General features: G+C 48.0%; 1 protein-coding gene across 1 annotated transcript; it reads left to right on the top strand.

Annotated features, from left to right (window-relative positions):
* The first annotated feature begins 487 nt into the window (after positions 1-487).
* On the top strand, positions 488-22,092 carry LOC140403393 (dynein light chain Tctex-type 5-like). Its single transcript, XM_072491324.1, has 5 exons — positions 488-685; positions 11,066-11,247; positions 16,704-16,817; positions 16,908-16,970; positions 19,923-22,092. The coding sequence occupies exons 2-5, from the start codon at positions 11,137-11,139 to the stop codon at positions 20,268-20,270; spliced, it is 636 nt and encodes a 211-aa protein (XP_072347425.1). The 5' UTR covers positions 488-685; positions 11,066-11,136; the 3' UTR covers positions 20,271-22,092.
* Positions 22,093-25,888: the final 3,796 nt, after the last annotated feature.

The following is a 25,888-nucleotide window of genomic DNA, read 5'->3' as shown; positions in this document are numbered from 1 at the left end:
CAAATAATATGTCAAACACTTCTACAGATTTCCCTTTTGTAGAACCATTCGGCTGAGTATATGGAAGGAAAATAATTTCTGAGCAGGGCTAACCTTGTAATCTCGTACCTTATCATTGGCTTCATCACAATTCAGTTGAATAATGAAGTGACTGTTTGTAACTTGGGTTGTTCAACTACATCACTCCCCTCCATAACTCAAAAAGTCTTTTGCTTTCAAAAGGTTTAAATATTTACTTTTAACCAGGGTCTGAATGCACGACAGGTGAAAACAGGGCTTCAGCCTCATCTTGTCCAGCCACTGATGGATCGCTTTCCAATCACTAAAGTTGTTAACAACACTTAGGGTAAACATTTACTTTTAAGATCTCGTTCATGGATTCATGAGTAGCTCAGTGGCACTCCTTCCTCCCTCCCCGTCTCAGCCTAGCACAGGTTGGAGCTGGAATCCCACACAGCAGTCCATTCGAGAACCTTATCTCGAGACTTCATGTTCCTGATCGGTGCATTGTGATGTTTGCCCCAGGTTGAAGTGAATTAATCTTAAGAGAGCCGATAAGCATTGCAATTTGCTGACTTCATCGGGGCTCAATCACGGAAGCCGAAAACTGTGTTTATATAACGGAATCTTCAGGAATGAGCACAAGCTCAGGTGGGCTTTGACCAGTGGTGCATTGGAGCAAAAGGTAACAGCTTTGATCTCTATATCTTCAGAAATGTTTTTTTTTCAAATATTCACTTGTGGGGATGTGAATGCTGGCAAGGACAGCCACTGATTTCCCCATTTGTAAATGTCCTTAAGAGTGTGGTGGTGAGCTGCCTTCTCGAACCTCTGCAGACGTGTTGCAAAGTTGGCCCCACATAACTGTTAGGGAGTTCCAGTGTGTTTCATAGAATTTACAGTGCAGAAGGAGGCCATTCGGCCCATCGAGTCTGCACCGGCTCTTGGGAACAGCACCCTACCCAAGCCCGCACCACCACCCTATCCCCATAACCCAGTAACCCCACCCACAGCTAAGGGCAATTTTGGACACTAAGGGCAATTTAGCATGGCCAATCCACCTAACCTGGCACATCTTTGGACCGTGGGAGGAAACCGGAGCACCCGGAGGAAACCCACGCAGACACGGGGATAATGTGCAGACTCCGCACAGCCAGTGACCCAAGCCAGGAATCAAACCTGGGACACTGGAGCTGTGAAGGAATTGTACTAACCACTATGCTACCATGTTGAGCCAGCCCAAGGTGAAGCAACAGTGCGTTTTACAAGCACTGACTGGACATAAATGCAGGATCACTCCCGCCAGAGTGAGGAACAAAGAGCATTAGTCCCCGAGGACTACAGACCAAGAACCCCCAGATCTCTGCTAAGGTACCTGACTCCAGCATCAAATTCAGTCCCAGATCCCTTGTGTTGGGGTAGAAAGCTACAGAAAGATTACCCACTTGCGACAGCTATCCTGTGACTCCTGCAAGAAGAACGTGTGAGCACGTTCATTGGGTGAGAACAGATGTGGGCTTGGTTGTGATGCCTCTACAGTGGAATGGCCTGCTCGCATTTACTATGATGAGAGTTAATACCTCCAGGAGAGGTGGGACAAAGACCTTGCACAATGGAAACTTAGCGTGCCACTTCATTATGTCGAACATAAATAAATAAATAATCTTAATTGTCACAAGTAGGCTGACATTAACACTGCAATGAAGTTACTGTGAAAAGCCCCTAGTCACCATATTCCAGCGCCTGTTCGGGTACACAGAGGGAGAATTCAGAATTCTCAGCTGGTACGGGAATTGAACCCGTGCTGCTGGCCTTGTTCTGCATCGCAAACCAGCTGTCTAGCCCACTGAACTAAACATAGTGAGCTATCAATTAAAGGGTTCCTTTAAACCGACCCAGCTTTAACCTGTGTACATTTTTTCATTTTCTTAGATGTGTGGAATGGCATCATTTTATTGCTTATTTTGATTGAAGGATTTTCCTCCACCATTTTAACTGCATTAAGTGGCAAAGAAAGGAAAACACACATCTTTCACAACATAAGGATACCCCAAACCTTTTAACAGTCAATGCGGTACTTTTGACGTTGCTGCTGTCGCATGAAATATGGCAGCCAATTTAAGCACAGCAAGCACCCACAAACAGAAATGTGATGATGACCAGCAATCTGTTTTACTGATGTCACTTATACAAGGAATAAATTCCTTCTGACTTTTATTGTTAGAAATGTAACGTTCTTGTCGGATGACCTGATTTATTACAAGAACACTTGTAGCGAAAGCTATAAACGATTTATTACGATTAACTGTGGGTAAACTATATACAAAACAACAGATGAATAACAGTAAAATCATGCACAAGCAACCTCTCTGTTTAACTTCCTCCAGCCAGTCTGAGGTCAGCTGACTCTAACATTCACTTATATACTATTGAGACTCCTAGTGGTCAGTCAGTGAATTACAGCACAACCATGATATCACTCCATCCCCTTTCCTTTGAAAGAATCAATTAATACATTATCATCAGTATATTTACATGTGATATCATGAGCCTATGAGTGTAACAGTATTATTATTTTTAAAAGTTTTTAAACTGGTTGAACAAATGTGCATATATATATATGTGTGTATATATATGTATCGAGGGTCCAACGGACTCGGCGTGACGTGATTGAAATCATATGTGACTGCGAAGTATTGCTACTTTCTACAGCAAAAACAAGGACCGTTGTCACTCACGATGACTTGCAGAATTCCGTGTGTGGCAAAAATTGACATGGTATGCAGTATTACACTGCTTGCCATTATGCTTGACAGCAGAGCCATTTCGGAATAGTTTGAAAAATAGTCTATGATCATTAAATAATCTTCCCTCGTAAGTGAAAGAGAGCAATAGCTACTTTCTGTCATGGTGCCGTAGGTAAATCAGATATTTGCATAGGTTCTCTTGTTTGCTTCTAATGATGCGTCTGGCATGTGTCACAACAACTGACCATTCTTTCAATATCTGGGTTTATATCTGGCCTGTTAACAGAGTCATGAGCTCTCTGTTTATATTTTTCAATCCCAAGATGTGTTTTGTGCATCCTCTTTAGTACATCCTTGCGAAGAGATTGAGGTACGACTGTAGTGTTCAAACAAAGCACCACTCCATTAATGATATATTGTAGAACTCCATACATTGACCTCTGGGCCAATGTGAGTTGATGTTCCTCATCACCTTTTGAAGAATATAGCCGACCCCAATGGTCGATACATTATTGATTGCGTTCCCCTGTTCAACACCCCAGTTGTTATGGTCAACAGTCCAACTGGAATGGTACGAATTTCATAAATTCCCTGCTGGCCTCCCCCCTAATCTCGATTCACATCAGCTCATTTTAGCCGAGGACCTGAATTGAGTTTTAGCCCCTGGATTGGATCGCTCCAAGTCCCAATCCCTGGTTCCATCAAGAATAGCCAGGGAGCCTACGACCATACTAGTCTGAAAACGCCTGATCTCGTCTGATCCCGGGAATGGCCAGCGCATTGTCTTTTTTATGGCTCAGAAGGGGGATGGATCCTTGGCGCTTTCTCCCATTCTTTTCACATGTCGACCATGTATATTCCCAGATTCTCCCTTCAGGGTGGCGGCTGAGTCCTCAGCAATTGTTATTCTGGACTATGCCCCCACTTTATTGATTTGTTTCTAGATTCTGGCCCCACCCAGTGTCCACCCTGGAGGTTAGGTACTACACTGTTCACTGATAAACATTTTATGAACCTATGTCCACAGCCATAGATGACTATCTCAAATCTAATAGTTCTGATTCAATCTCATCTTCCACATTGTGGGGAGCTCAGTCCTCAGGAGGGGCGTTATCTCTTACAGGGCGTATGTGTTGAAGACAGCTCGAGGAATTAAGGGCTATGGAGAGAGTGCGGGTAAATGGAGTTGAAATCAGCCATGATTGAATGGTGGAGTGGACTCGATGGGCCGAATGGCCTTACTTCCGCTCCTATGTCTTATGGTCTTATGGTTGGAGCAGCAGAGGCTGGTGGATTCCATTCTAAAGGTGGATCCTACTTCGGAGCTATTGGCAAATAGGAAACAATTACAGACCCACTTCGAACTATTGTCTACCGGCAGTTACCCGCTCCAGAGGCACATTTTATGAGCATGGGGAGAAGTCCGGTTGTCTTCTGGCTCACCAAATCAAACAGCAGGCAGCCTCCCGGGAGATCACTGAGATACTTAATGCAGGCGGCAATCTTATTTCCGTCCATCCCCAGGTCAAAGCGGTTTTAAAATCTTTTTACCCCGATCTTTATAGGTCGGCGCCCCTGTAGATAAATCGGTCATGTCCAACTTTCTGGACGGCCTACCCTTCCCAACGATTGGGTCTGAGCAATGAGCTGGACTCCCCGCTATGCCCAGACGAGATTTTAAGATGAATTGGGCAAGGCCCCTGGTCCAGATGGCTTTCCAATTGAATTTTACAAGAGGTTCCCCAGCTTGTGCCATTTTTATTGGACATGATTCCCTATCCCTGGAGTCTCTGCCTCTGGCCCTCACTCAAGCCTCCATTCCCCTGCTTCTTAAAAAAGACAAAGTCCCGACAGAGTGTGGTTCGTACATCCCTATATCGCTCTTGAATACGGACGTCAAGCTACTCGCTGAGGTGTTGGCGCTGCAGTTGGACCCTTGTCTCACAAATATAAATTTGGAGGACCAAACGGACTTAGTGAAGGGTTGACAGTTGTCTTCTAAGACAGGTTTTTGTTATCTAGGGGTCCAGGTGGCCCACAACTGGGCCTCACTTCACAAGTTGAACTACACAAGCCTGGTTATAATAACTATAATTTGTGCCACAAGTAGGCTTACATTACCACTGCGATTAAAATACTGTGAACATCCCCTAGTCGCCGCAGTCCGGTTGTTCGAGTAGTGAGAATTCAGAATGTCCAGTTCACCAAACAAGCACGGCTTTCGGGACTTGTGGGAGGAAAGCGGAGCACCTGAAGGAAACCCACGCAGACACGGGGAGAATGTGCAGACTCCGCATAGGCAGTGACCCAAGCCGGGAATCGAACCTGGGTCCCTGGCGCGGTGAAGCAACAATGCTAGCCACTGCGCTACCGTGCATCAAAACAGCTTTGCCGAGGTGGAATAGCTTTCCTCTATCCTGGGCGGGTTGGATTCAGGCTGTTCAAATGAGTGCTCCCGAGGCTTTCATTCTTATTCCCGTTCTCCCCAATTCCTTTTTTATTGAGGTCAATAAATTGATATCCTTTTATTTGGGTGGGTAAGAATCTTAGACTCCATGTGTTCTGCTACACTGGGACAGACTGTCGGAGGGCCTGGCCCTCCCCAATTGGTCTATTACTGGGCTGCTAAAAAATTCAAAAAAAGACTGTTGTGGATCAGTAACCACAAATCTATTTGGGGACAGATGGAGGCTCGTTCCTGCTCTACTTCTACTCTTCTTGCCATCGGCACTGCAGCATTGCCTTTCATTTCCTCCAGATTTTCCTCAAACCCAGTGGTGGTCTCCTGTCTCTGGACTTGGATCTGGTTTCGGCAGCATTTGAAGTCCCTTCTTTCCCTTCACTAGGCCTTATTTGCAACAATCACCTTTTCCTGCCATCTGGGTTGGACCCAACATGTAAATCTTGGGAAGTGAAGGGCTTGGAGTGGTTTGGGGACTTGTCCGCCGAGGGGGAGGTTCATCAGTTTCAGAGAGTTAGCCGATAAATTCCAGTTGCCCAACTCCAGCCTGTTTCGATATTTATCAAGTTTGCAATTTTTCATGCAAGGCTCTTCCTTCCAACCCTCTGGCGCCACCTTGTTTTAAAAAAACGTTATTGACTTTTTGCAGTTCACCAAATAGAAAAATAGACACAACACAAGCAAAGAACAAGCCATATAACAAGAAAAAAGAAACCCCCAGCCAATTAACACGCCCTTACCCACTGTAGGAGAAGACCACCCACCACCCTCCCCTCCCCCACCCGGCAGCAAACAATGACCAACTTCTTGAAATGGACGATAAATGGGGGCCACCTCCAGTAGAACCCTTCAATTGTCCCCCTCACGGGTGTAGAAACTCCATTCAGTTGCTGAGTTGCCAACCTCCACCCCAGCAGGACTCACCTCCGAGCGATCAGCGAGGCGAAGGCAAGAACGGCCTCACCCCTCCGCAGGTCCGGCAAGCCCGATACCCTGGACATGGCAATGGAGGGACAGTGCTCAATCTCGATGTTCAGAATCGCCGACGTGGTGCTGGAAAAGGAGACCCAAAAGCGCAGCAGTTTGGGGCAGGACCAAAACATGTGCGTATGGTTTGCTGGCCCCTTGAGCAGCACTCGCACCTGTTGGCGCCACCTTCTTCCTTGATGAGGAAGATTCTGTCCCGAGCTTGGCCTGGCGACGGGTGTATTTTGGACCATGTGGCCATATCCTTTCATCGGATTCTGCTCCATCAGGCGGTGTGAGGGCGAAATGGGAAAGTAAGTTCAGCTCCATTCTTACCGATGAGGTTTGGAGCGAGGCCCTTCACAAGATTAAATCTATGTCATCATGTGCCCCGCTAAACCTGATTCAGCTTAAGGTCCTACCTAGGATGCATTTGACTAGGGCAAAGATGAGAGGATTTTGTCCAAATATAGAGGATAGGTGTAATCTGGCCAGCGAAATGCATGTGTTCTGGTCCTGCCCTAAACCTGTAGGCTCCTCCTGGGTTACATTCTTGTTTAAAAAATATATTTATTAAAGTTTTTTAACACAATTTTTCTCCCTTACAAACAATAACCCCCCCCCCCCCTCGTAACAAAAAAAACGAGAAATCGCGCAGAGCAAGATATATACATGGCAAAATGATATATTTACACAGCTTTGTACACTGGGTTACATTCTTTAACATCATGTCAGAGACTTTCTATGTGGATTTAGACCCGTGTCTGTTGGTGGCCATATTATTTGGTGGCCATAAGGGGCTAGTTTAGCACAGTGGGCTTGTAAAGCAGAACAATGCCAGCGGCGCAGGTTCAATTCCCGTACCGGCCTCCCTGAACAGGCGCTGGAATGTGGCGACTAGGGGCTTTTCACAGTCACTTCATTGAAACCTACTAGTGACAATAAGCGATTATTATTATTATTATTATTGTTGTGTCGGAATTGCCGGTGATTCAGTCTGGGGTAGGGTAGAGGCCTTTACCTTACTGAGATAGCCCAGAGGCGAATATTGCTTGGTTGGAGGTCTCCCACTCCACCCAATGGTTCTGCTTGGTTGGGTGACTGGATGTCATTCCTGCATTTGGAGAAGATCAAATTCACCATCAGGGGGTCGTTAGAGAAGTTCTATCCTTTTTTTTAAGGAATTAGTCACCGTCAGCCGTTCAGGGGTTTATCTTAGGTTCAGTACTTAAGTTAATTATGAGTTATGTGGGGACTTCCGGTGACGGCGGGCGGGAGGCAGCCGCACATTGGAGGGCTCCCGCTCGGGAACGGCATTTTCAGGGTCTAACGTCCGGCCCAGAGGTAACAGAGGTGGCAAAAGCAGGGAGAAGGCACAGTGAAGGGAGATGTCGAGAACAAGTAAAAAAACGTCCGTAAAAAAAGCAGCTGAAAGTCCGTCGGGGAGTGGAAAGGTCACCGCGGGGACGGCATGGAAAATGGAGGCTGGGGCACCGGGGGAGGCCGCATTGCCCACGGCTGAAGAAATGACTAAGGTGATGGCCGCGGAACTCGAAAGGCAGTTCACAAAACACATGGAGGCGATGAGGAAGGAGATGGGGGCGGTATTGAAAGTGCTGGTAGAGGAGGCGACTGCCCCGGTGAGCGCAGTGGCGGAGGTATGGGAACAAGGGGAGGCGCTGAAGGAAGTGGAAGAGACATTGTTACAGCACGGTGATCAACTTACCTCGATGGGGAAGGAGATGCGGAAGGTGATAGAGATCAACGAGAGTCTGCGAGCCAAAATGGACAACTTGGAAAACAGATCCAGACGACAGAATCTGAGGATTGTGGGTCTTCCCGAAAGAGTGGAAGGCCCGAGGCCAACTGAGTATTTTGCCACGATGTTGGCGAAGCTATTGGGGGAGGGTGATGATCCCTCCCGATATGAACTGGATCGGGCTCATCGGTCGTGGAGGCCTGTACCAAAGGCGAGGGAGCCGCCAAGAGTAGTAACTCTGTGTTTTCGTAGGTACAGTGTGAAGGAGAAGGTCCTGTGCTGGGCAAAGCAGAAGTGGGAGGTGCAGTGGGCTGGAGCTGGTATACGCATATATCAGGACCTTACGGTGGAGCTGGCGAGGAGGCGGGCTGCCTTCAGCCGGGTGAAGAAGGCGCTGTACTTCAGTAAGGTGCAGTGCGGTATAGTATACCCAGTTAAGTTGAGGGTGACCTACAAATCCAAGGACTTTTATTTCGGGACGGCGGAAGCAGCGGAGGAGTTTGAAAAGGCAGAAGGACTGTGGCTGAATTGAGAAGTGGGCATGTACCGATGTAGCCTCATGTAGCTGTATTTTTTCACTGCGGCGGGTGTATGTACTAAATGAGCCAACGTTGTATATACTTGAACAAGGGAAGAGAGGGGACTTTCACTTGCAATGATGGTTCTTTGGAGCTTGGGGGTGTATGCGGGGTTTGTGTGCTAAAGGGGATTTCTTGGTTTTCCTGGGGCCGGGCAAGGGGGAAAGAAACCCGGGCGGGGGCCTCCACTCTGGCCGGTTTAAGCCGGCCAGTGAATGGGAGTGAGGTGGGGGGAGGGGCTGCGGCCATCGGAGCCTGGCAGAATAGGTCCCAATGAGTCTAGCTGGGGTGGAAAGATGGGGGGAAGGAACGGAGGTTGGGGTGAGGATTTTTGTAAGAGGAAGTGGAGGAGAGGAGGGGGGTGGGCTTGCAATGCATGGGTGTCATCTACGGTACTCTTTCAGGGATTGGATCGCATTGAATGTTAGGGGGAGGGGTTGGTGGGAGGGGATTGGGGGGGGGGGAGGTGGGAGGACTCTATAGGTTAATGGTGACCATAGGCGATTCCTAATTCCTTTCTCTTTTATTTCTCCTTTGTTTGTCCCACCGTGGGCGGGTTTGTTCTATTTGATGCTCATATTGTCAGGTGGGTCGTTGCTTGGGGTGGTGGGAGGATGGGATTGTTGTTGTTGATAAGGAAATTGACTTTGTATTTGTTACCATTTACTGCTTGTGGGTGGGGTGTAAGTTCTGGAGAAAATGTGAAAATGGAGAATAAAAATATTTAACAAAAAAAATGATGGGTTGTGTGTTTTTGTGTTAACTTTATATTTGATTGTGATTTTTTATTTTGTTCTGGTTTGTATTGATTATTATGAAATAAATTAATAAACATATTTTAAGAAAAAATAAAGGTGACATCAAACATTAACAGCCATGTTGAGGGCCTACAGTCAGGATTATCCAGAGGATTGGGATAAAGGAATTCCATTTGCACTATTGGCAATTAGAAATGCACTTAATGAATCAACTAAATTCAATCCATTCAAATTACTTTTTAGTCATGGGGAAGGAGGACCACTTCAATCGATCAAAGAGAAGTTGGGGAGTCAGTGTTCGGAGACCATATTGTTGGACTATGTGTCAGACTTTACGAAGAGATTATCTAGGGCTGGTGAGTTGGATAGAAAACATTTAAAATTGTCACAGCATGTGATGAAAAAAGAGGCTGGAAAGAAATCAAAAATTTGTAGTTTTGATAGCGGTGAGAAAACCATTAAAAGCAAGATTTAATGGGTCTTATCAAATCAAAAGGAAATTGAGTGAGGTGAATTATTTGATAAGAACGCCAGATAGAAGGAAAACTCACACAGTGTGTTACAATTGTGGGCGCCACCGTGCCGCCCACAATGATAGCATTTTTAAGCATGCTTTCAATCTCCTTTTGTACCTGTGCCAACTTTAATGCATTGAGTATATAGGGATGTTGCTTTATTGGAGTAGCATTTCCTACATCTGCATCATGTATAATTACTTTTGTACTTCCTAATTTGTTCCCACATATGGCTTTATATGACTGTAATAACTCGGGTCACTTCAATTTCTCCCCGGGAGGTAACTTGGTAATTTATCCCAATTTCACCCATCGTCCTATCTAACTTGAGGAATGTCAAATTCTGGATCATCTGGATTTATCTTTTGTCCCTGAGCTACAATGATTAATGCCTCCTCCTTCTTTGCTTCTCTATCAAAATACCTTTTGAGCATGTTACTGCCCTCCATTGTATAATGTCAGTATTATCTGCGCTGTCTTGTTCCAGACAAGCAATGCCTTGGTTTTAAAACTGTAATTCTTGTTTTCAAATCCCTTCATGGCCTCGCCCCTCCCTATCTCTTTCATTCCCTCCAGTCCCAAAGCCATCTGCGATACCTGTGCTTATCTAATTATTGCCTCTTATGCGTCCTTGATTTTAATTGCTCCACCATTAGGGTCCCGGACTTCAGCTGCTCAGGCCCTGAGTTATGTCATTCCGTCCCTAAATTCCTCCAAGTCTCTTTTCTCCTTTAAGAAGCTCCTTGAAACCTAGCTCTTTGACAAAGCTTTATGTCGCCTACCCAACATCTCCTTGTGTGGCTTGGTGTGACATTTTGATTGTTATGGGTTTAATGACCAGGAAGCCAGCAGTAGGAAACACAAAGGATTTATTTAACGTAACATAAAGTCTGCCCATGGCAGTAACTATTTTCACTGTATAGTCCCTGGTGAGACAACCGACATGTCAGTCCCTGCTCAGGCCGGCTTTTAAGCTCAATCTTACGAGCCCCAGCCCACTACCGGCAGAGCTCGTATTCCACCAGCCCTACAGCGAGATCAATTATGGTTTCGCCCTAGGCCTCGTGGGGGTTATTACAATGTGTCCTGTGAATTAGCTTGAATGTAATTGTATTGCAGTCAAGGTGCTATATAAATGCAAATGTTGTCAATCTGCTGAAGTAATTTGAAAGATGGAACACTCTTAAATTAAGCTCCGATTTGAACAACTCATGCAGATTAACACAGGTGATGGGGAAACTGAATCCACTTTTTTACTCTGTCCCTGTAACGATCTACCAGGAAGTATCCGATCAATAACTCCAGCACGCTGTACAAGCCCAAGTGTTTTACCAAGGTTCTCGCAGTACAACATGGACAGAACAAGAAGAGAGTGCTTGGTCAGCGAAACAGAGAAAAGAAGATCTATCTTTCACAAAGCAAGAACAACCAGCCTTCCTGCGATGGACAAAGCAAAAAGAGAGGTAAAAGCTGCCACAGCTCAGTCAGGAGAATGGCACAGATGGGCCCCGCTCATTTATAAGTTATGAATTTTTACTTTTGTGTCTCTGACATTTCCTCATGTCCCAAACCATAGGTTTCTCCCAGGTAGGAGTTAAACCCATCCCTGGCTACCAAGAGGTTCGGAAATGCTGCCTCAGGACAAAGTTCTCTCGCATTATCCTAGTGCGGCAGATACTGTTAAACTCATACTGTGCCACAGGAGGCCATTAGTCCCATTCTGTCTGCGCTAGCTCTTTGAAAAAGAAATTCAATTCGTCCCATTCCACTATCCAAACTTTGCAAAAGTTTATTTTTCAAGTATAAGGAGAGGGGGTCTGTTCAAACACCACTGTTCTCCTCTTGCCCCCTGTCTGTGAACAGAAGGCGTGTTGAACTAGATGTTTTCTTTAAGAATAATGGTAGCATACTCTTTCCCAACCCCTCGGATTTTTTTGTGCGATTTAATTTTTACTAATAACCACGCAGAAATCTAAAGTTAGGATGAACTCAGCAGGTTAGTTTATTTCTACAAATTCAAAACCCATGAAAAGGAGTGTTTATAACTTCCCACTCCGCATTCACACAATAAAATAGGGATAGAGGAAAGAAGGTTTACACTACAAGGGCCACAGAAAAACTGAATATTTGTTCATGTGAGTTCCAGAATCGCCAAAATTAGAGTCCAACGAGGAATTATTTCACATAGGCATTTCAAGTTCGTCTGATTTGATGAATAAAGGAAATGGTTATATATCATATTTTAAATTTTGTTATCATATTGTTATTAAAATAGGGTGGCACAAGCCGCAGTGGTTAGCACTGCTGCCTCACAGCGGCGAGTATCCAGGTTCGATCCCGGCCCTGGGTCACTGTCCGTGTAGAGTCTGCACATTCTTCCCATGTCTGTGTGGGTCTCGCTCCCACAACCCAAAAGATGTGCAGGGTAGGTGGGTTGGCCATGCTGAATTGCCCCATTAATTGGAAAAAAAATAATTGGATACTCTAAATTTTTTTTGTTTTAGAAGTAATGTTATTAAAAAGCCTGGGTTCAAATAAATACAGACAGTAGTCTGATAAAGCTGTAATTAAGGAGTAGCAAAAGGTGAGGTAATCATTGATTTTAACCATTTACATCTCTACAGAGTGGTAGCTAATTGAACATTGTTTTGATTGCTGGAAGTTCCCTGGTTGGAGATAATTTGAGGGATTGTGTTTAGTCCTAACTAAGCAAGTCATGGGACATCTTAGTGGGACGCAGATGATGCAATTAATGGGAGGAGCCAAGTCTGTTGGTAATTGTTGGCAGTTTGCTATAGGTTTTGAATCTGACATGACAGAAGGATTTTCAGATTGTTCCTGATTGTCCCCTCTCCAAAGGTCTGCACAGAGAACAGCAAGTAAAATTGATTTACTAAATTTATTTATTTATTTATATAGCTTTAGAAATTTAGTGTACCCAATTATTGTTTTTTCCAATTAAGGGGCAATTAAGCGTGACCAATCCACCTAACCTGCACATTTTTGGGTTGTGCGGGTGAAACCCACGCAGACATGGGGAGAATGTGCAAACTCCACACGGACAGTGACCCAGGGCCGGGATTCGAACCCAGGTCCTCAATGCCGCAGTCCCAGTGCTAACCACTGTGCCACGTGCCGCCCGCTAAATTTATTTATCAGTGGATTTTGAAATGTATTGGGTTTCTGAGTTGGAAAATATATAGTGGCAGATATAGATAGTGAGACAACGTTTTTTTCCTTTTATTTAGGAACTGTTTAACTGTTAATTGTAAAACGATTTATTTAATGTTAATAAGGTGAATTCTTTGTTTAAGTTAAAAGTTTTTTAACATGAAAGGTACCTATTGGTCAGTGTATCCTTTCCTTGTAGTTTTACACATTACAAATTTTTTGGCGTTTTTTTTCTCCGATATTCTAACAAAAACTGGGATCTGGTCCAGTTTCCTAACTGGCTGGAGAGCGGTGTTGTAAGATTTGTATTTTCATTTGGTGTTGTTGTCACAAGATGAAGTGGGCACATAGATGTTGATAATAATAATAATCTTTATTAGTGTCACAAGTAGGCTGACATTAACACTGCAATGAAGTTACTGTGATAAACCCCGAGTCGTCACATTCCGACGCCTGTTCGGGTACACGGAGGGAGAATTCAGAATGTCCAATTCACCTAACAAGCACGTCTTTCGGGACTTGTGGGAGGAAACTGGAGCGCCCGGAGGAAACCCACGCAGACACAGGGAGAAGGTGCAGACTCCGCACAGACAGTGAACCAAGCCGGGAATTGAACCCGGCTCCCTGGCGCTGTGAAGCAACAGTGATAACCACGGTGCTACCATGTTGCCCATGAGCTGGTTTTGTTGGCGATTGTACGAAATCTTCCAGCAGAATCAGGTTAGAAGGGCTGGTTGCCCTGCCTGCGTGAACTCGCTTCTTTGTGGCTTTCCAGGTAGGTGGTAAAACCGCTGGCGCAATCCAGAAATGTAAGATTAAACTGTTCAAAAGACCAGAGTCTTGGGTTATGTGACCTTCTGCACAATGACGTCAACACAGGATGTTTATCCAGCTTCTGGTGCTTTGGTTTGTTGTCAGCGCTGATAACATCTCAGCCATTATGGGTTGAAAGGGGTGCCATTTTTTTATTGATGGTCTGGTGTTTGGGAAGCAGTTGTTGTCTCAGTAGGTCCATTGACTGCGCTAGCAAGATTAGGTTAGCGAATATATAATAATAATACATATAAAATAATAATATAATAATAATCTTTTATTGTCACAAGTCTGAAGTTGCTGTGAAAAGTCCCTAGTCGCCACATTCCGGCACCTGTTCAGGTAAGCCGGTACGGGAATTGAACCTGCGCTGCTGGCCTTGTTCTGCATTACAAACCAGCTGTCTAGCCCACTGAGATAAACCGGCCATGTTAAGCAAATGCAAATGGCCTTCCAGTAGCTTCCTTTGAAATTGGTCTAAACAGTTCCAGATTGTCTGTTAGAACCTCCTCAGGCATTACGAGATGTGACATTCCCGAAAATGGAAGCAAACTATTTTGTCCTGGAAACTCCTGGGGATAACTCCCAGACAGCGGGCCAACCACCTTTGTTGTCCTTGTTCTGGTTTAGCACAGTGGGCTAAATGGCTGGCTTGTAATGCAGACCATTGCCAGCAGCATGGGTTCAATTCCCGTACCAGCCTCCCCGAACTGGCGCCGGAATGTGGCGACTGGGGGCTTTTCACAGTAACTTCATTTGAAGCCTATTTGTGACAATAAGCGATTTTCATTTCATTTCAGCAGAAAAGTCCATTTTAAAAATAAGAAATATGGACAGTGTTGGGTTTCTGCTCCATGCTAGACGAACCCAACAATATATTGAAAGTTACAACTGAATCGCCTTTTGCCATTGAACTTAACTCTCTTTCCACTGGAAAGAATTTTGCCTTGTTTCGTCTACCATAACCTTTCATCATGGGAACTGTTTGACTTTACAATAGGTCTCTCTAAAGATTCAAACACTCCCACTGAGAAGGGACCAATGAGAGACTGTCACACTACACCCCACTCTACTCTTGAAAGGGTCTAGTCAGAAATGTCACCGTAGGGCAGCACGGTGGCGCAGAGGGTTAGCCCTGCTGCCTCATGGCGCCGAGGTCCCAGGTTCGATCCCGGCTCTGGGTCACTGTCCGTGTGGAGATTGCACATTCTCCCCGTGTTTGCGTGGGTTTCGCCCCCACAACCCCAAAAAAAATGTGCAGGTTAGGTGGATTGGCCACGCTAAATTGCCCCTTAATTGGAAAAAATGAATTGGTTATTCTAAATTTATTTAAAAAAAAGAAATGTCACCATTAGCCTGAATCATTCCTCCTTTAATCTTACGTCCTGTGCAGCTGATACTAATTCCTTAACTCCCATAAGATTCGGAGCAGAAGGAGGCCATTCTGCCCATCGAGTCTGCTCCGCCATTCAATGAGATCATTACTGATCTAATGTGATTATCCTCAACTCCACTTTCCCCCTTCTCCCCATAACCCTGGATTCTCCTACTGATTCAAATCAGTCTATCTCAGCCTTGAATATACTTTTAAAAAATAAACTTAGAATATCCAATTCATTTTTCCAATTAAGGGGCAATTTTAGCGTGGCCAATCCACCTACCTGCCCATCTTTGGGTTGTGGGGGGCGAAAGCCATGCAGACACGGGGAGAATGTGCAAACTCCACATGGACAGTGACCCAGAGCCGGGATCGAACTTGGGACATCGGTGCCGTGAGGCAGCAATGCTAACCACTGTGCCACCGTGCACCGACCCAGCCTCTACAGCTCTCTGCGGTAAAGAATTCACTACCCTCTGAGAGAATAACTTCCTCCTCATCTCGGTCTAAAATGGACGGCCCCTAACTCTGAGATTATGTCCTTTGGTCCTGGACTCTCCCATGTGGAGTCTGCACTTTCTCCCCGTATCTGCCTGGGTTTCCTCCGGGCGCTCCGGTTTCCTCCCACAAGTCCCGAAAGGCACGCTGTTAGGTGAATTGGACATTCTGAATTCTCCCTAGTGTACCCGAACAGGCGCCGGAATGTGGGGCGGGATTCTCTCAGGCCAAGCCGGGCCGGAGAATCGCCGGGACGGGCGCGAATCGCGCGACGCCGCCCCGACATCGGTCCGCTGATTCTCCGGAGAGCGGAGAATTGGTCCATTGGCGCCGACGCGGCGCCGGTCGGGGGGCCGCTCTACACGGCCCCCCCACCGGCGATTCTCCACCCAGGATGGGCCGAGCGGCCACGCAAAAAATCCGAGTCCCACCGGCGCCGTTCACACCTGGTCTTACCCGGCGGGACCTCAGCATGCGTGCATCCGGGGGCAGCTTGGTTTGGGGGGGGGGGGCGTCCGCTGAGGCCTGGCCCGCGATCGGGGCTTACCTATCGGTCTGGGGGCTTCTTTTGTTCCGCGCCGGCCCCTGTAGCCCTACCCCATGTTGCGTCGGGGCCGGCACAGAGAAGGGAGCCACTGCGCATGCGTGCACTGGCGCCGGTCCCACTGCGTATGCGCAGACCCACGGTGCCCATCTGACGCCAGTGTTCGGCAGCTGGAGCGGTGTGGGTCGCGCCAGTGCCATGCTGGCCTCCTGTAGGGGTCAGAATCGCTGCTCCTGAGGCCATGTTGGCGCTGTCGAGAAACGCGACAGCATTTATGACGCCTTCAACACTTAGCCTCAGGATCAGAGAATCCCGCCCCTGGCGACTAAGGGCTTTTCACAGTAACTTCATTGCAGTGTTAAGCCTACCTGTGACAATAATTAAGACTATTATTATTAGAAGGTCCACTCTCATTCTTCTAAACTCCAATGAGTACAGGCTCAACCTCTCCTCGTAAGAAAATCTCTCCAACCCCAGGATAAACCTAGTGAACTCCCTCCAATATTCTTTTACAGCTTGAAGCAGAGAAAGGAAGAACCTCCATGGGGAATATTTTAAGTGAGGCGCATCTTCCCTCCTTCACCTTCGGTGGGATTCTTGCTGCAAGGAGACTGACAAAGAATTTGAAGGTGACAGAACATGCACATTTAATGTTAAAGAATTCCAAATTCTCTGCCAAACCGCGAAACTAACCTTTATTGGTGTTTTTACATTGAAAGGAAAGAACAGCTTTGAAGCTAGCTGCGAAGACCCCAACAACCACCAAAATTATAAATGAACAGGTCTGTAATATTTTCTCTCTCGATAATGTCACAACAATCTGGTCCAGTGCGCAGTCAATTCCAGGTCCACTTGACCCGGAGTCACAACACAAGTAAAAAAAAAAAGGGTTTTGTTCATTCATGGGATTTGGGCGCTGACAGGGTCATCATTTATTGCCCATCCCTGAGGCAATTTAAGAGTCAACCACATTGCTGTGGATCTGGAGTCACATGTAGGCCTGACCAGGTGAGGACGGCAGATTTCCTTCCCTAAAGACCATTATAATCTTTATTGTCACAAGTAGGCTTACATTAACCAGGTGGGTTTTTACATCAATCAGCAATGGTTTCATGGTCACCGTTAGACTTTTAATTCCAGATTTTAATTAGATTTTACTTAAAATACCTGCGGTCCGTGGTTGAGCCCTATAGATTACAGTCACCAGGTTTGTAACTTTAACACAAGTAGCCTTTTATTATGTACAGTATTGTAATTAAACTGACAGAAATGCAACTGACTATCTAACACCTCTTTCCCAATACTGCCTTTCTAACTACCTCTGCTCTCTACACACACAATACAGAAGGGGAAAGGGTGGTTGAAAGGTAAAGAAAATATTAATAAAATAAAAGGATGCACTGAGGTGACTTCCAGTCAGTGTCTGGAATCTGCCATGCTTACCTGGCCTACTTGGGACTCCAGATCCACAACAATGGGGTTGCCTCTTAACTGTTCTAGCAAACCATTCAGTTCAAGGGCATTTAGGGATCTTCTGGGACACTTAGCGACAAATGCTGGTGTTGCCAGTGATGCCAACAGAAAGACGCAGGCACTGGGTGATGATGGCGGACCCTTGATCACCTTGCCCTCTCTGGGAGAGCTTCCGAGCCTCCACATGACAACAGCAGAGCAGGCACCACATTCGATCCTCAGGGTGTGAATTCATTCCTGACGCTCTTTGAAAAGAGAGAAAGCAGGGGATTTACACAGCGCCTTTCATGACCCCAAACAAACATATGAATTAGGAACAGGAGTCGGCCATTCAGCCCCTCGAGTCTGCTCCACCATTCAATAATATCATGGCTGATCTGATTGGGGCCTCAACCCCACATTCCCCCGATAACCTTTGACTCCCCTGTTAGGAATAAAAATATTTGTATTGTCAAATAGCGTTTCTAAATGTTCATTGACCATCTCCACTGCTCTCTGGGGAAGAATTTCAAAGGCTCACAGCCCTTGGAGAGAAAAATAATTCTCTTCCGCCCCATTTTAAATATAGACTCCTGAATTTTAAAATGTGTCTTTTAGTTCTAGTCTCTCCCACGAGGGGAAACATCCTTTAAGCTCCCACCCTGTCAAGCCCTCTCAGGGTCTTATATGTTTCAATAAGATCACTTCTCAATCTTCTAAACTCCAATGGATGTAGGCCCAGCCTGTTCTCCGAAGATAGCGCCTCACCCCCCCACCCCACCCCCACCCAGGTATCAGTCAAATTAACCTTCTCTGTTCCGCTTCTACAGCATTTATTTCTTGTCTTAAATAAGGACGCCAAACAGTACACAGTACTCCACATATGGTCTCACCAACACCCTGTACAACTATAGCAAAACATCCTTACCTTTGTATTCCATTCCCCATGCATTACACAACATCTCATTTGCCTTCCGAATCACTTGCTGCACCTACATACCAACTTTTCCTGATTTATGTACCAAGACACCCAGATCCCTCTGCACCTCAGAGTTCCACAGTCTCTCTCTCTTCATTTAAGTAATTTGCTGCTTTTCTATTATTCATGCCAAAGAGGACATGTTGACGTTTCCCCACATTATCCTCCATCTGTCACATCTTTGACCCCTTCCCTAAACCTATCTATATCCCTTCGAAGAATCCTTATGGTATTTTCAAAACTTACTTTCCCACCTACTAAATTTAGCAACCATACATTCGGCCCCTTAGAATTCCATAGAATCCCTACAGTGCAGAAGGAGGCCATTCGGCCCATCGGGTCTGCACCGACACTCCGAACGGACACCCTACCAAGGCCCATTCCCCCACCCTATCCCCGTAACCCCACCGAACCTGCACATCTTTGGACACGAGGGGGAAATTTAGCATGGCCAAACCACCTAACCTGCACATCTTTGGACCATGGGAGGAAACTGGAGCACCCGGAGGAAACTCATGCACACAACAGGGAGAATGTGCAAACTCCACACAGTCACCCAAGGCCAGAATTGAGCCTGAGACCCTGGCACTGTGAGGCAGTAGTACTTACCACTGTGCCACCATGATGCCCTTACAACAATGGTGCCATGGTCATCATTAGACTTTTAATTCCAGATTTTTATTGAATTCAATTTTCACAAGCTGCAGTGGTTGGATTTGAACCTGCGTTCTCAAAGCATTGTTCTCCAGATTACTAAAGTAAAGTAAAGTCGCCATAGTCCCAGGTGATCATAGGCTGCTTTCCCCTTTGAGTGGCAGAGCTGACTGTTGGTGATTTAAAAAAAATAAGTTTAGAGTACCCAATTCTTTTTATTCCAATTAAGGGGCGATTTAGCATGGCCAATCCACCTACCCTGCACATCTTTGGGTTGTGGGGGCAAAACCCACGCAGACACAGAGAGAATGTGCAAACTCCACACTGGACTGTAACCTGGTGTTGTAAGACTTCTTATGTGCTCACCCCAGTCCAACGCCGGCATCTCCACATCATGGCTACCTCGTATTAAGTTGATCTTTTCTCTCCACCCTAGCTATGACTGTAACATTACTTTCTGTAGTCTCTCCTTCCCTCCCTATGTATGGTATGCATTGTTTGTCCAGCATGCAAGAAACAGTACTTTTCACTGTATACTAATACATGTGACAATAATAAATCAAATCAAATCAAATATTAATGTGACAGATTATGGAATTGTTTCCGTGCGACAGGATGTAATCAGTTGGCCTTGCTTCCCCACTTCTAGGTCCCAGCATTTTCCTCGAAACCCCCTCAGAAGTTCTGCACCCTGCGTGCCCAGGAATTCCTGGAGAAATATTTGCCTGACAAACTGCGACCTCTCAGTTACAACCCAGCCTTCGCCAGCCGGCTCTCGAAAGAGATGAGCGACGAAATTAAGGAGTTTGTGAAGGGGACGCTGCCGGCCAGGTACAAGCTGGTGTGCATTGTGACACTGGGCGAGGCGAACATCGCGAATGCTCTGCTGAGCAGCCGTGCCCTCTGGGACTCCCACGCAGACACCTTCGTTTCACACTCTTACGAGAGCGGTGTCATGTTCTGTGTGGCCAGCATCTTTGCTGTGTACTGTGAATGAGCAGCTCTCGGGCTAAGAGGGTTAAATCACCAGAGGACCATAGACCTCCAACAGTGCAGAAGGAAGCCATTCAGCCCATCGAGTCTGAACCCAGCCCTCTGAAAGAGCCTCGGCCTACTTCCCCACCCTATCCCCGTAACCCCATGACACCACCTAACCTACATGTCTTTGGACTGTGAGAGGAAACCGGAGCACCCGGAGGAAACCCACGCAGACACGGGGAGAACGTGCAAACTCACAACTCGACTAGTAATCCAGGGAAAAGCTCAGGGACCTGGGTTCAAATCCCATCATGGCAGATGGCGAAATTTGAATTCAATAAAAGGAAACCATTGTCAATCGTTGTCAAACTATCCTCCCATACCAGCCTCCCCAAACAGGCGCCGGAATGTGGCGACTAGGGACTTTTCACAGTAACTTCATTTGAAGCCTACTTGTGACAATAAGCGATTTTCCTTTTCATTTCTTTAGGGAAGAATAAAATCTGCCATCTCCGCCTAAATGTGACTCCAGATCCACAGCATCGTGCTTGACTCTTACATGCCGAGAAATGCCAGGAATAAATGCTGGCCCAGCCAGCGATGCCCTCATCCCATGAATGAATTGAAGAAAAGCAGGGGGGAGGCCACTTAGGCACAGACCACCACACACCCACCCTGAGCCTGTTCCGCCAATCAATGAGATTTTGGCTCATCTGTGATCGACCTTTATACTTTACCCTGTATCCCTGAATGATGACCTATCAAACTCCACTTTAGGAGTACCCACGGATTACTGCTCAGTGGCTAGAGTTTCAAATTTCTACCACTCTGTGGAAAAAGTGTTCCCTACTTTCACTCCTGGCTCTAATTTTTAGACAATGCCCTTGAGTCCGAGACTCCCAACGGAAAGAGTTCCTCTGTCGACCCTCTCTGTTCCCCATAAGACCGTGAAAATCTCAAACAAATCGCCCCTCAACCTACCAAATGGCAGGGAACATAACCCTATTTTGTGTAATCTCTCCTTATGATTCAACCTTTGGAGTTCAGGTATCATTCTCGTAAATCTACACAGTATGTCCTCAACGGTCAACATATCCTTTCTAAGGTGGGGTGCCCAGAACTGCTCTCAGGATTCCAGGTATGGGTTAACCAGGGCGTTGTGTAGGTGAAGAAGCACCTCTGTTCCCCCTTGCATTCCCTTCCTCAAGAAATAAAGACCAGCATTCCATTAGCCTTGTAAAATTATTTACTGTTACCTGTTCATGACATTTTAATGACCTGTGATGCTGGACCTCCCAGGTCTCTTTGGACCTTCATTGATTTTCACCATTTTACCCTGTTCGTTCGTACTTAGCCCCAAAGTGGATGTCCTTGTGTTTGCTTGCATTGAAATTCCATTTCATAGAATTTACAGTGCAGAAGGAGGCCATTCGGCCCATCGAGTCTGCACTGGCCCTTGGAAAGAGAACCCTACTTAAGCCCACACCTCCACCCTATCCCCAGTAACCCCACACAACCTTTTTGGACACTAAGGCCAATTTACCATGGCCAATCCACCTAACTTGAACATCTTTGGACTGTGGGAGGAAACCAGAGCACCCGGAGGAAACCCACCAGACAGGGGGAGGAAGTTCAAACTCCACAGAGGCAGTGACCCAACCCAGAATGGAACCCAGGTGTGGTAGTACCAGGTATTGCGGTACCTAAGAGGCTGATGACCATTGGTTAAACCCAGGAGTCTACCATTGGCTGTTGTTACGTAGCTCCGCCCTGACAGGCAGAGTAAAAGAACCGGTGCCGTCCCAGCAGCCTTCACTTTCTGTACCGAAGCTGCTGGGGAACAAATTCTAGTCGATTAAAGCCTTCAGTTATGAAATCACTTTGTCTTGAGTGTAATTGATCGCGCATCAATTTAATCGACTAGACTTAAGCTGGAAGGATGGATCTTCGAATCAAACCGAAGTGCCTTCAACTCAGCCCCCACGCGGAGAACTTGGCTGCAATATTTAAACACTGGCTTTAAAGGGTACCTCGAGACAGCCGGAGGCACCCCCTCAGAAGGGCAGAAAATGCATCTCCTGCGCTCAAGGGTCAACCCTGGGATCTACACCCTTTTCGAGGAGGCGGAGAACTATGATGCTGCGATCGAACTGTTAGAAGGTCATTATATCCGCCCTGTAAATCAGGTCTACGCACGTCATCTGCTTGCAACTAGATGGCAAAGCCCCGGGGAATCATTGGAAGATTTCTACCGGGCGCTACTGGTGCTGGGCCAAAATTGTGGCTGCCCTCAAGTTTCGGGGAGCGAGCACACGGAACGTTTAATCAGGGATGCTTTCGTAGCAGGTATGAGCTCCTCAGATATCCGCCGAAGACTCCTAGAAAAGGACACCCTGGGACTTAGAGAGGCACGGGCCCTGGCAGGGTCCATGGACGTAGCCTCCCAAAACACGCAGTCCTATGCGCCCGACCGCGCGGCGGCCCCCTGGGCTGCGTGGCACCCCGTAGCGGCAGCCCCACAGACCTTCACCCTGACCCTGCAGGCCTGCGCTACGAGACGGCCCGCTAACGCCACCGGGCCCCGCTGTTTCTTCTGCGTGCAGGCGAATCATCCCCGCCTGCGCTGCCCGGCCCGCACCGCCGCCTGCAAAGGGTGCGGCAAGAAGGGCCACTTTGTGGGGGTCTGCCAGGCCCGCGCCGTGGCCGCGGTCTCCAGCGACTCCGGACCGCCGCGGCAACCCCCCCCTTCAGGCCCCGACCGGCCAGCGCTCACCGCCACCCCCCTATCCTAGGGCCACGTGCGACCCACGGGCGCGGCCATCTTGCCCCCCGGACACCATGCTGGACGGGTGGGCGCTGCCATTTTGTCCATCGCCGCCGCATTCTTGTTCATCCCCGGACACCCATGGGTGACGCCATCTTGGATGGGGCCCCAGTCCCCCAGCACGGCCGACTACACGCTGCCCGATCAGAACTCGCAACTGCTTCATCTGGCCTCGGTGACACTGGACCAAAGTCGACCCCGGACACTCGCAGCAGCAACGACGGTCTTCATTAACGGCCACGAGACGTCTTGCCTGATTGACTCTGGGAGCACGGAAAGCTTTGTTCACCCCGACACGGTAAGGCGCTGTTCACTTGTAACCCACCCTGTAATCCAAAGGATCTCCCTGGTCTCCGGGTCACACTCGGTGGAGATAAAGGGGTTCTGCCTGGCGAACCTCACTGTCCAAGGCAGGAAATTCGACAATTTCCGCCTGTATGTCCTGCCGCACCTCTGCGCAGCCACCCTCCTTGGGCTGGATTTCCAGTGCCACCTGCAAAGCCTGACCTTTAAATTTGGCGGCCCTATACCCCCCTTACTGTCTGCGGCCTCGCGACCCTTAAGGTCGACCCGCCTTCCCTGTTTGCGAACCTCACCCCGGATTGCAAACCCGTCGCCACCAGGAGCAGACGGTACAGTGCCCAAGACCGGATCTTCATCAGGTCAGAGGTCCAAAGGCTGCTGGGGGAAGGGGTCATCGAAGCGAGCAACAGTCCCTGGAGAGCTCAAGTAGTGGTAGTAAAGACCGGGGAGAAGCATTGGATGGCCATTGACGACAGCCAGACCATCAACAGGTTTACACAGCTGGGCGCGTACCCTCTCCCCCGTATAGCCGACCTGGGAAACAGGATCGCACAATACAAGGTTTTCTCCACGGTGGATCTCAAGTCCGCCTACCACCAGCTACCCCTCCGTAATAGTGACCGCAAGTACACTGCCTTCAAAGCAGATGGGCAGGTCTATCAATTTTTAAGAGTTCCCTTTGGTGTCACTAATGGGGTCTCGGTCTTCCAGCGAGAGATGGACCGAATGGTTGACCGGTACGGCTTACGCGCAATGTTCCCGTATCTGGATAACGTCACCATCTGCGGCCATGACCAGCAGGACCATGACACCAACCTCCGCAAATTTCTCCAGACTGCGAAAATCCTTAATCTGACCGACAATAAGGATAAATGCGTATTCAGCACCGACCGTCTAGCAATTCTAGGCTACGTAGTGCGAAATGGAGTCATAGGCCACGGCCCCCTTATGGAATTCCCCCTCCCTCACTGCCCCAAGGCCCTGAAGCGGTGCATCGGGTTTTTCAGCTATTATGCACAGTGGGTCCCCAATTATGCAGACAAGGCCCGACCCCTGATCCAGTCCACAACCTTCCCCCTGTCGACGGAGGCCCGCCAGGCCTTCAGTCGCATCAAAGCAGACATCGCAAAGGCCACGATGCGAGCCATCGAAAAGTCCCTCCCCTTCCAGGTCGAGAGCGACGCGTCCGACGTAGCTCTGGCGGCCACCCTCAACCAAGCGGGCAGGCCCGTGGCCTTCTTCTCCCGTACCCTCCATGCTTCCGAAATTCGCCATTCCTCGGTCGAAAAAGAGGCACAAGCCATAGTAGAAGCTGTGAGACATTGGAGGCATTACCTGGCCGGCAGGAGATTCACTCTCCAACGGTCGGTTGCCTTCATGTTCGATAATGCACAGCAGGGCAAGATTAAAAACGACAAGACCTTGCGGTGGAGGATAGAACTCTCCACCTTCAACTACGAGATCTTGTACCGTCCGGGGAAGCTAAACGAGCCTCCTGATGCCCTGTCCCGCGGCACTTGTGCCACCGCACAAGTGGACCGCCTCCGAGCCCTCCACGAGGACCTCTGCCACCCGGGGGTCACTCGTTTCTTCCACTTCATCAAGACCCGCAACCTGCCCTACTCCATCGAGGAGGTCAGGACAGTCACCAGGGACTGTCAAATCTGCGCAGAGTGCAAACCACACTTCTACCGGCCAGAGAGAGCGCATCTGATAAAGGCTTCCCGTCCCTTTGAACGCCTCAGCATGGATTTCAAAGGCCCCCTCCCCTCCACACACCGCAACACGTATTTCCTGAACTTGATTGACGAGTACTCCCGGTTCCCATTCGCCATCCCCTGCCCAGACATGACCATAACCACCGTCATCAAGGCCCTCCAGGGTATCTTTACACTGTTCGGTTTCCCCGTGTACATACACAGTGATAGGGGGTCCTCCTTTATGAGCGACGAACTGCGTCAATTCCTGCTCAGCAAGGGCATCGCCTCGAGCAGGACGACCAGTTACAACCCCCGGGGAAACGGACAGGTGGAGAGGGAGAACGGAACGGTCTGGAAGACCGTTCTACTGGCCCTACGATCCAGGAATCTCCCAGTCTCCCGCTGGCAAGAAGTCCTCCCGGTGGCCCTCCACGCCATCCGGTCGCTGCTCTGTACACCACAAATCAGACACCTCATGAACGTCTCCTTGTTTTCCCCAGGAAGTCCTCCTCCGGGACCTCGCTCCCAACCTGGCTAGCGACACCCGGACCCATCCTGCTTCGGAAGCACGTGCAGGCGCAAAAGTCGGACCCGTTGGTCGAGAGGGTCCACCTGCTGCACGCTAACCCCCAGTACGCCTACGTGGCGTTCCCTGACGGCCCCCAAGATACAGTCTCCCTTCGGGACCTAGCGCCCGCCAGAACCCCACGCGCACCCGAACCATTACCCCCACTCCCCCCACAGCACCTCACTGGAGGGTCAGTACTCCCGCCGCTCCTGCCTATCCCCGCCCACCCACCGACGCCCCCT

The sequence above is a fragment of the Scyliorhinus torazame genome, chromosome 27 (assembly GCF_047496885.1).
Source record: "Scyliorhinus torazame isolate Kashiwa2021f chromosome 27, sScyTor2.1, whole genome shotgun sequence".
Classification (NCBI taxonomy): Eukaryota; Metazoa; Chordata; class Chondrichthyes; order Carcharhiniformes; family Scyliorhinidae; genus Scyliorhinus; species Scyliorhinus torazame.
This window is presented reverse-complemented; position numbering and strand designations above follow the sequence as displayed.

Excerpts from the sequence above, each read along its gene's own strand:
- LOC140403393 (XM_072491324.1), top strand. The coding sequence starts at position 11,137 with ATGGACAGAACAAGAAGAGAGTGCTTGGTCAGCGAAACAGAGAAAAGA. Across the intron at positions 11,248-16,703 it reads TGGACAAAGCAAAAAGAGAG|CTTGAAGCAGAGAAAGGAAG; the intron begins GTAAAAGCTGCC and ends ATTCTTTTACAG. Across the intron at positions 16,971-19,922 it reads CCAAAATTATAAATGAACAG|GTCCCAGCATTTTCCTCGAA; the intron begins GTCTGTAATATT and ends CCCCACTTCTAG.